At 44.6% G+C, this 10,307-nt stretch overlaps 1 protein-coding gene across 2 annotated transcripts in view; it reads left to right on the forward strand.

Moving 5' to 3' along the window:
• The window catches only part of LOC146797320 (laminin subunit beta-2-like), a 342,744-nt gene extending 337,223 nt beyond the window's left edge, over nt 1-5,521 (forward strand). For both annotated transcript variants that reach the window (XM_085624322.1, XM_085624321.1), the window contains 2 exons: nt 877-1,036; nt 4,895-5,521. In XM_085624322.1, the coding sequence (XP_085480448.1) occupies nt 877-1,036; nt 4,895-5,031 (297 nt within the window). In that variant the 3' untranslated portion in view covers nt 5,032-5,521. The remainder of the gene's footprint in view (nt 1-876; nt 1,037-4,894) is intronic.
• Nucleotides 5,522-10,307: the final 4,786 nt, after the last annotated feature.

Raw genomic sequence — 10,307 nt, forward strand, 5'->3', positions numbered from 1 at the left:
GGCATTGCATGTACATTAGTCAATTACTATTGGAACTTGTACAGGTAAAGCAGCCTAAAACATAAAACTTCTCCTGATCTATGGAAATCATATGAATACTATAAGTATGCTGCAAAATGAAAAGTTACTTATCTGTAACACCAGCTTTGAAGCTGGGTGCCTGATCACAACCTGGAGGGAAATACCATACAATGAAGATTGAGCGGATCTTACATGGCAGCTTGGCAAAGCAGAGATTTCCAAGGTTCCAGTTACAAGGGACATCAAAAAAGAACCACTTGCTCTTTGCTGATAATGTTGTATTTGAACATCTTTTGAACTATTCCAAAACTAGCCAGTGTATGTCAGACCTGAGATATGCATAGGGTGTGATATTTATCATAAGTCTGAGATAACTAGTGTTTCCTTTCCTAGTTTAAAACCATTAACTTTTTCATGGACTTTTTGTCATATTAAGCCCCCAATTCCCTTCCTAGTTTTATTTCTCTACCTTTTATTTTGACGCAACCTTATTTTTTACAGAGTAAACATGTTAAAGTTTTCTATATTTTGTCTTGACACATTGCTGCTTCCCGTACTATCTGTAACATGAACGAGTACTGCATTTACCTTTAGGCCACAGTACTAAATCATACTGACTCATCACTTGCTGTTTGCTGTCCACTTTTGCACACAGGTCCTTCTCAGAGTTGCTACAATTATATTGCCCGCCTCTCATATTTTGGATATATTTCACATTTTGCAGCCTGAAGCCTGCTATGGACTCTTTCACATTGCATACTTTAGTCCAGCCATAAGTCAGTCAGATTTGGAATCTTTTGTGCTGCTGCATCCTTCTCTGTGGGTCTGATGGGTTTTACCTTTATCTTCATTCAGCTACTGGACGGTCCACTTGGTGACAAATACAAAACTGTCCAAGATCTTGTGGATCAGAAGGCCAAAAGGATGCAAGATGCAAAGAAGAAAGCGGAGGGTCTTCGGGACCAAGCCAAGCATCTCTTAAGAGATGCCCAGGGCAAATTGAAGCGCTTACAAGGTAAGAACTCCTCAGCGGTCAGTCCAACTCGCTGTCAGTAGAAGGTGATGGAATAGAGATGGCTTCACATCAGAAGATGGGGAAAGTGTGGGCTGGACATAAGCACCCTAGTAATGGTAGAAGGGGAAATGAGGTATAGCATAGAGCACATCCCTAATGAACGAAGCGAAAAGAGACTACAGCACGCAGAACACTTCTAATGGAAGTGAACGATGAGGAAAGGTAAAACGTCTCTAATAAGAGGGAGGAGTATTAAGGATGAGGAAAGAGAGTATGGAATGCGGAAGACAAATAATGGGACAGAGAGAATGGGATGGTGAAGACCACTCATGGAAAAAGAGGAGAGGGAGTATGGGATAGAGCACACTCATAATGGAAGAAGGAGAAAGAATACATAGAACAAGACAAAAGGAAACCAATGAAGGGAAATACTTCTAATGAGGAAAGAGATGAAACATATGGAAGAGGAGGACAGAAAGGAGAAGAGGAGAGAACTGAACTGAGAATACAATTAATATAACAAAATGAGTATGGAATAGATTAGTGTGTCCCAAACTGTGGGTCATGAGACGATTTTTGGTGGGTCGTGAAAGTCCAAGCAATAAATAAAACTGCTTTTAAATTCTGCATTTATCTTGTCACATTTGCTGCACTTCAAAGACAGAGGCCAAATGTACAGCTTTGTCTTCTGACAAATTGCTGCTCAATTTTGGAACATGGGGCTTGGTGTTTACAAACTTCTCTCACTTTGAAGTCAGAGAAAGAAACATAAAGTGAACTATTGTGACAGTCTTTCTGGGTACAAGGAGTGTGAAAAGAAGCACTGTAGGATGCCATTTTTGTAACACACAACAAAATGTAAATACCTGTAAATGAACTGTAGACATTCAGCAGTTGGCAGAGCAAAAAAGAAATCAGGCTAATTTTGTTGTAATTCTGAAGTGTGATGGAAACCGAGGGCCAGATGTATCAACAATGCAACATCGCATTTTGCAATTCTAATTTAGCAAATTTTACCGATTCGCTATTATAGAATCGCAAAATGCAATGTATGTAGGTTTTGCAAAAGAAATAGCGATTCCTACATAATCCTTAATAGCGAATCACAAATTGTGATTCGCTATTAAGGAATGCCTTCCCATAGGAATGAATGGGAAGGCATTTGCAATTTGCGATTACCAAAAGGCCACCCTGATGCACCCCCAAAAATGTCATGTGTGCACATGTGGCACACAGATGTGCGCCACATGGCACTTGGAAAAATGCAATTTTGTATATTTTTCAAACGATTCGCAAATTACCATCAATTTGAAGTTGGTGGTAATTTGCGATTTCTAAATGCAAATTTTCATTTAGCGATAGCTACATGAATTGCATTTAGGAAATCGCATATTGTAGAAGGGAATGTAGAAGGTCTCACTAGAGTGCTAGAGATAAAGAAGGGAATATATAAAGTCTCTGGATTTATAGCAGGAAACAAGGAAATGTGGACAGTCTCCGAAGAGTGACAGAGGGAGAGAATGGCACAGGAGGTCTCTTTGGACTGATGGAGAGAAAGAAGGATGTGTAGAAGGTCTTACTGGTGTGGTGGAGGGAAAGAAGTGAATGTGAAAGGAAAAGAATAATGGAGGGAGAGAAAGCAAAATAGAAGATCTGTCAGGAGTGTTAGAGGGAAAAAAGGGAACGTAGAAGGTCTCTCACAACTAATAGAGGGGGGAAATGATGTAGAAGGTCTCTCAGGAGTGATGGAGAGAGAGAATGACATAGTAGGCCTTTTTTGAGTGATGGGGACAGGAATCTAGAAGATCCCTCAGGAATAATGGAGAGAAGGGAATGGAGAAGGTTTCTCAGGAGTTATGTTATATAAGCTAGGTTTTTAAAGCGCAGTTTGTCACCCGGTAGGGTATCTAGTCACTGGAGCAGGTGTATAGGTGTGGGTCTGCTGGACTGGTGAGTAAGTCGACCATGGGTAGTTAGTTGATGAGTCAGGTCTTCAGCTTCTTGCTTCTGTTGAGGGAGGTCCTTCCAGGCTCTTGGTCTGATGTGGGAGACAGCTAGACCTCCCGTTTTGCTTTTTTGGATACGGGGTATGTGTGAGTGATTGTGAGGCTGAGTGCAGGTGTCTGGTGGGTTGGTGGAAGTAAAGGCGTCTATTAAGGTATTCTGGTTTTATGTTGTGCAGTGCCCTGTATGCGCGTGTGAGGAGTGTGAATTAGAAATGTTTGTGTATTGGCAGCCAGTGGATATCTGAGGTGTGAGATGATGTGGGTGGAATGTGGGAGGTCTAGGATAGGATTAGTCTTGCTGCAGTATTCTGGATGGTCTGAAGTCAGTGGAGTAGGTGGTTAGAGAGTCCGCGTATAGTGCGTAGTCGTCTAGTCTGCTTGTGATGAGGACTTGAGTGACAGCATAGCTGGAGTTCCTAGGAATCCATTTAAAGGTTTTTCGAAGCATGCAGCCTATGTGGAGTACGTGGAGTGATAGAGGAAAAGAAAGGCATGCAGAAGTTCTCTCGGTCTCAGGAGTGATGGATGGAGGCAAAGATGTACAAGGCCTTTCAGGAGTGATGAAATAAGAGAAGGAGAGCAGAAGATCTTGCAGGAATGAGGAAAGAGAGAATGAAATGTAGGAAATATCTAGTGAGGGAAGTAGGGGAGGGGATGTAGAAGTTCTGTTAGCAGTGATGGAGGGACGAGTGAAGGAATGTACAAGTTATCTCAGGAGAAATGGATGTAGAATGTCTTGTATGAGTGATGGGAGAGGGAATGTATAAGATATCTCAGGAATGAGGAAGGAAAAGAAGGGAATGTAGAAAGTCTCTCAGGGATGATAGAGGGAGGCAGTGATGTAAATGGTTTCAGGAGTGGTGGAGGGAGAGAATGGTGTATGTCTCTTGAGCATGATGGAAGATGGGAAGGAATGTAGCGGGTTTCTCAAGAGTGAGAGAGGACAAGGGATTGTAGAAGGTCTCTCAGGAGTAAGGGAGTAAAAGAAGGGAATGTTAAAGGTCTCTCGGGAGTGAGAGAGGAAAAGAAGGAAATGTAGAAGGTCTCTCAGTAGTGCGAGGAAGTGAAGGGAATGTAGAAGGTCTCTTGGGAGTGAGAGAATAAAAGAAGGTAATGTATAAAGGTCTCTCAGGAATGAGAGAGGGAAAGAAGGGAATGTAGAAGGTCTCTCAGGAGTAAGAAAGGAAACGAAGGGCATGTAGAACATAACATAACGTGTATTTGTAGAGCGCATGTTCACCCCAAACAGGGTATCTTGGCGCTGAATAACAGATGTTTATTGTTACCCAACTCAATGGTACTCATTTTATCGACCTCAGATGGATGAAAGGCTGAGTCAACGCACTGGGATTTGTACCTGTGACCATGAGGTCGAACACAGGCCCCTGCAGTGGATGCATAAGTTCACTGAGCCACCAGACCCGGCTCATGTCTCAGGAGTGATAGAAATAGGCAATGATGTAGAAGGTCTCTCAAGAGTGATGGAGGGAGAGAATGATGTAGAAGGTCTTTTGTGAGTGATGGAAGAAAAGAAGGAATGTAAAATATCTCTCAGGAATGAAGGAGTAAAGAAGATCTCTCTGGAGTGATGGAGGGAAAGAAGGGTATGTAGAAGGTCTCTCTGTAGGAATGGAGGTAGTGAAGGAATATGGACTAGTCAGTGGTTTTCAAGGGGAGATGGAGAGCAGATCTCCTCTCAGAAGTCACCTTTGCAGTGGTGGTGGAGGAAGAGAAGGAGAGAAACCATAGAAAGTATCTGTCAACAATGAAAGAGGAGGGGACACAATGTAGAATGCTTTTCATTTGGCTACAACATGCATTTCTCACAGCTGTTTGGTCATCTTCCTTTTAGTTCTCGAGGGTACGTATGAGGAAAACGAGCGCATCCTGGAAGAGAAGGCACGACAGTTGGATGGGCTGGAGGACAAAATGAAGAGTATACTAGATGCCATCAATCAGCAGATCCAGATCTACAACACCTGCCAGTAGGGGGCACTGAATCCAATCACAATGCAGGCGGTCCAGATCTTCAGCCTCTGTCAAGAGCGGGCACTGTTGGGTGTCACAATGCCAGCGGTCTTGAGTGATAACACATGCCAGTGGCAGCACCTGGCACTTATCGCCGTGTAACAGTTGGAAGTCTACACCACCCATAAGTTGGCACTGCAAAGTTCACCATACAGTAAACCACACCCACAACCCATGACAGCAAAGGTAACTGCAGCAGGTGAAGGTGCAACAAATGGAGATATACAACCCCTAACAGTAATGAGCACCAAGTAAAATGCAATACAGCAGCTCTGAATATACAATACCAGCCAGTAACTGTTACCATTTCATATTACAACACACAAGGGTCCAGATGTGTGCCGCCTTGGCTCTGTGTTTATTTGTGCAAAAGAAAATGTCCACCTGCTGTTGTGAGAGAATGTGCAAGTGCCTTCATAATAAAGTGTTGAGCAAGAAATTAAAAAAGAAAGCGGGCTACAGTATTGTTATTGTTTAGACATTTTCCTTTATCAATGTATTTGGACATTAAATGTAATGGTGCAAAATTCATCTTGAAATGATTTTCCATTGACATTTGACAGAGCTACTATTTTCAATCCCATGCCAGAATGACCGATACCCAAAAAAAGTCTTGGTCTGGTATACCTCCTCTCCCTTTCCCCAGACACCTAGGCACCCAGGACCCTACTCAATCTCCTCCAGCGGGTTCCCAAAGACCCACCTATGCCACCCTAATCTTTAACAACCTGCCCAGGCCTTGTCCTCAACACCACCATCTTTGCTGATGTATTCCTTCATCCTGACCCTCTATGCCACTTCCGGAAGGGTCGGCATTGAACACTGGTCAGATGTCCACAATGACCTTAGTCAGCATTTCTCAATAAACCGGGTCACACTATTGCGCTAGCCTCTGCCTTCCTTTCACTACCACATCCATTTGGACCACTAGATTTGCTCTGCAACTCTTGGTCACCAGTGGCGAAGTGCACTTAGCAGCAGTGTGAAAATGCAAAAGCCTCAACTAGGAGGGTGGTGTTAAAAAAGCCAGGTTACTGGACATTTTTTCTGCTCAGCACCATTAGAAAAACATCTCTGTAATCACCAGGAGGCGCATTGTTTTTTCTGGGAGTTATTCTGTAAATGTCCAAGTAATACCATGGCCTGTCACACAGAGCAAGGGCGGACCCCACACTGGGGAACCTAGTATGTCGAAACAGGGTCTGTAAAATGAAACAGGCATCACAATGAGCCCCAACTTTGCGTAAAGCACCCGACAGTAGCAGAATGCAACGCTGGCACAAGCCTAAAGAAGGCACCTACTACAACCTGAAGTGCTGTGTCCGCACACATGGGTACATACGCATACATCTAACACTATGAGAAAAGTCAGAGGAGGAAGAGCAGCAACAAAGAATAAAAAGCTGGGCAGCACTGCATCTCACTCAACTAGGCAAAGCCCCCACTTGTGAAGGAAGACTCACAGGTCTGGTTTTCACTCACAGCATTGAGGCATCCTACATGGCTGCCCTACCCTAAACATATGCTTTCCCCTCCTTCTCCTTTCTTTAACATCACAGACATGCTTGACGTCTAAACCCCAAGCTCACTCCCACCACCCAGCCCTAGAAGAACAGATCAAAGCCTATTTTAATGAAATGTTGAACCTGATCTGGATTCCTCTCCTTCCACTCAGACCACTCCCAATAGCAGCAGCAACAAATACCAGAGGCTGAGCACATCCAAGGCAACACCACCAGGCAGCATTCTGAGAACGGCCAGTTCCACTGTCTGAGCGTCATAAAAAATGATCAACATGTGATTTATATGATTCTCAATCAAGGATTTATAAAGTGCGGCAAGTCGCCCATGAGGGTCTCAAGGCGCTGGAGATGTTAACTGATTCATGGTGATCTGTTCATTTAGTGGCAATGAGGGAAAAACAAGGAGAAAGCAGAGAAAACAAGAAAAAAGCAAGGAAAAGGCACTCAAAAAAACGAGAGAAAAAACAACGAGAAAACAGTGAAAAAGAGGGAAAGGCAAGGAGATAGCAATCAAAAACTGTACTGTGGGGGAAAGCAAGGAGAAGGCAGTGACAAATGAGGGAAAAGCAAGGAGAAGGCACTCAAAAACGGGGGAAAAGGCAAGGAGAAAGCAGTGACAAATGAGGGAAAAGCAAGAAGGCACTCAAAAACGGGGGAAAAGGCAAGGAGAAAGCAGTGACAAATGAGGGAAAAGCAAGAAGGCACTCAAAAACGGGGGAAAAGGCAAGGAGAAAGCAGTGACAAATGAGGGAAAAGTAGAAGGCACTCAAAAAACAGGGGGAAAGCAGGAGAAAGCAGTGACAAATGAGGGAAAAGCAAGGAGGAGGCACCCAAGAAACCAGCCGCAGCCCGTGCAGGTAAGAGCGGTGGGGGGGATTTCAACACACGACAATAAGGGAAAATTAATTATTTATCTAATTTTTCGTCTTCTGTCAAAATCCCCCCCACCTGGCTCCACCGCTCTTCCTGCATGGGCCACAGCTGCAGAAACAGGGGGGAAAGCAAGGAGAAAGCAGTGAAAAAGCAAGGAGAAGGCACACAAAAAATGGAGGGGAAATACAAGAAGACAGGAGCAAGAGCGGTGCGGCAGCACCGGGAGAGCTGGGTCTGGGTTCTGAATTCCATAAGCATTTATTATCCCTGTAGGTTTACATTGTCTACTGAGCTCTCTTCAGCACTGTTTGGTAGCATTGGTCAACAACTGTTAACAACAACAGTAAACTTAATTGTTGAAACAAAATAAAACTGCCTGTGTGTTGTACCATACAAACAAACCATGGCTAAGCACACACAAATACGTAAAGATTGAAATGCCAAGCTTCTGAAGGCTACATCTATCTGCCGATTCCTCACCTCTTTGACTCCTCCCAGCCACCATACTGGAACTGGAAAAGCTTCCACACCTCCATGCCAGTAGGTGGCGCCTTCAGCAGCCACTTCAACTTTGTCCCAGCCCAGATACAATGACAGATGTATACAGATGCCATCCACAGACGGAATACAGATGCCATCCCCAGACGTTTTAAGGCATGGGAAAAAGGGATATTGCCCAGGGCCCCCACCTTCCAAAGGGCCCCATGAGAAAGTGCATTTTCTCTCTGTTTGACCTGTGTCTGTCCTGTTTCTCAATCTAATCCTCTCGGCCTACCTCTGCCTATGATTCTGTCTCTCTACTCTGTGTCATTTTAAGGCTTTTTAGAGCCTCAAGCAATACTTCTGTCACCTGTATTTGAGTGACCCTGCTAAAATGTAACATATAATTTAGTATTGTTTGGTATCACGTGTTCTTGAATTAATAAGCAATGAGTAATATATGCTAGGGGGATTTATAAAGCGCATGGCGACCGGAAGGCATCCCAGAGCTAGCGGACAGAGAACCACGACACCACGATCAGCGGAGACTCCTAAAAGATCAATTCCTAAGGAGCCAGGTCTTGAGGGATTTTCAGAAACTCACCTCATCATTCATGGATCGGATGTTCCAGATTGAGAGCATTCCACATCTTGGGTGCGTTAAAGCCAAAAGGCCATCCTCCACTTCTAGCTCTTCTGTACAGGGGGCCCACAAATAGCTCTTGTCCGGGACCCCCAAATTTCATCAAATGAGACCGATACCATCCCTTCACGCTGACATCATTTCCACTTTTTCTTCGACCTTCAAGAAGTTCCCCACATCATCTAGATGTGCAGCAAGAGTCAGCCCTAAAAAAGAACATGATGACAATTTTGAACTTGACTCTGCCTTGCTCTAGTGCCCGTTTGGCCCCACACAGCCTTTGGGGCCTCCGGTCTCACTTCTGCTAGCACCGCCGACTGACCCCGCCTGGAGTCTGCCCCATTCGACTTCGGTGCCATGCCATACCTATACACCTTTGACAAAGTACTCACCAATTCTTGGACCACTGGCACCGCAAACAAGTCGGTTGACATGTGTTAGGAATCTACCGACCACATGGTCGAATCCTTCTTCCACAAGAGTTCAGCTGTCGTGCTTTACCCTTACAAAAGTGCATCCCTGCTATGAAGATGAGCTTCTGGTGTCGCTGCTTCCACGGAGCCAGATGTTTGCCAAGGTTAAGATGCCATTAAGATGCCTCACTATGATCATGCAGAGGTGGATCATTTACTCCCTCCAACCCCTATTACAGATTTGCTAATGTTTACTTAGATTTACAATGGTCTTGACGCATCACCTGAGTCGGCTCTGAAGTCTCTAAGGATGGTGCATTGGGAATCTGCGGAGCAGAGGATGTGTTGGAACTCCTCCTCCATCACAGGAGACAAAGGGAAGTTTGTGAACAGAAATCCTCCAGCCTGGCCCTTCTGCTTCTGAACCTCTTTTACCCTGTAAGGAGGCACCTCAGTCTGGCAGTGTAAGTGAAGCCCTCTCTCTGCACTGGCCATTAACTGTCCTATTGAGAGTTGTCATATTCCAGCCCCTGCGCTTCCTCAATTCCTAATGCAGCACCGATCGCCCAAGAAGGTTTTGGTACAGACTTATAGTTGTAAAGTCATTTGTAACTCAGCCCCTGATAGTCCTCTGAACAGAGAGTCAACACGGATTGACACCATGAGCAAGTTTGACATTACCCTCTTTGAATGCTTCTTGCCTGCTAGCTTGCTACTGTCATACCCTTGGGTATAAGGCACAGATCTTGCCTACTTTACCAGGGGATCTACATATGTGCTTTTCACAGACTGTTCAAGATGGTCAGGCTGTGGCAGAGCAAATAAAGGTCGCCGTGCTATTGGCACCAGTGTTATTATTCACAGACATGCCTAGATCCACCCTCAGGATTGTCTGAGATGGCCAGACTTCCCTCATGGACATGCCATTTGATGATGTCTGGGTCTGTGGCGAAAAGTAATCTAATGGTGCGTTACCAAGATCTGGCCTCTACAGTATGTCAGTTTCACCAACAGTATCAGACATTTCGTTTCAACTCCAAAAGCTTTGCATGCTGTCAGAAACAGCTGTTGCAACCAATTCATCAGCTGTCACAAGTATTTCGGACCTTGAAGTGAAGTAGCTCTGCTAAATATGGGGGCATAAACAGTAGCAATAGCAATGTTTCTCCGCCTCCTCGTCTGGGACCGCACTAAATTGGGTTCTGCTGAATGTCCAACGTGGGAATGTCCTACCCCTTTAGGATGTTCCTTTACACATTCCTTTTGGGCTTATGGCGGTCTCTGTCGACCATGCAAAAGAAGTTG

Source organism: Triturus cristatus, chromosome 9 (assembly GCF_964204655.1).
Source record: "Triturus cristatus chromosome 9, aTriCri1.1, whole genome shotgun sequence".
Lineage (NCBI taxonomy): Eukaryota > Metazoa > Chordata > Amphibia > Caudata > Salamandridae > Triturus > Triturus cristatus.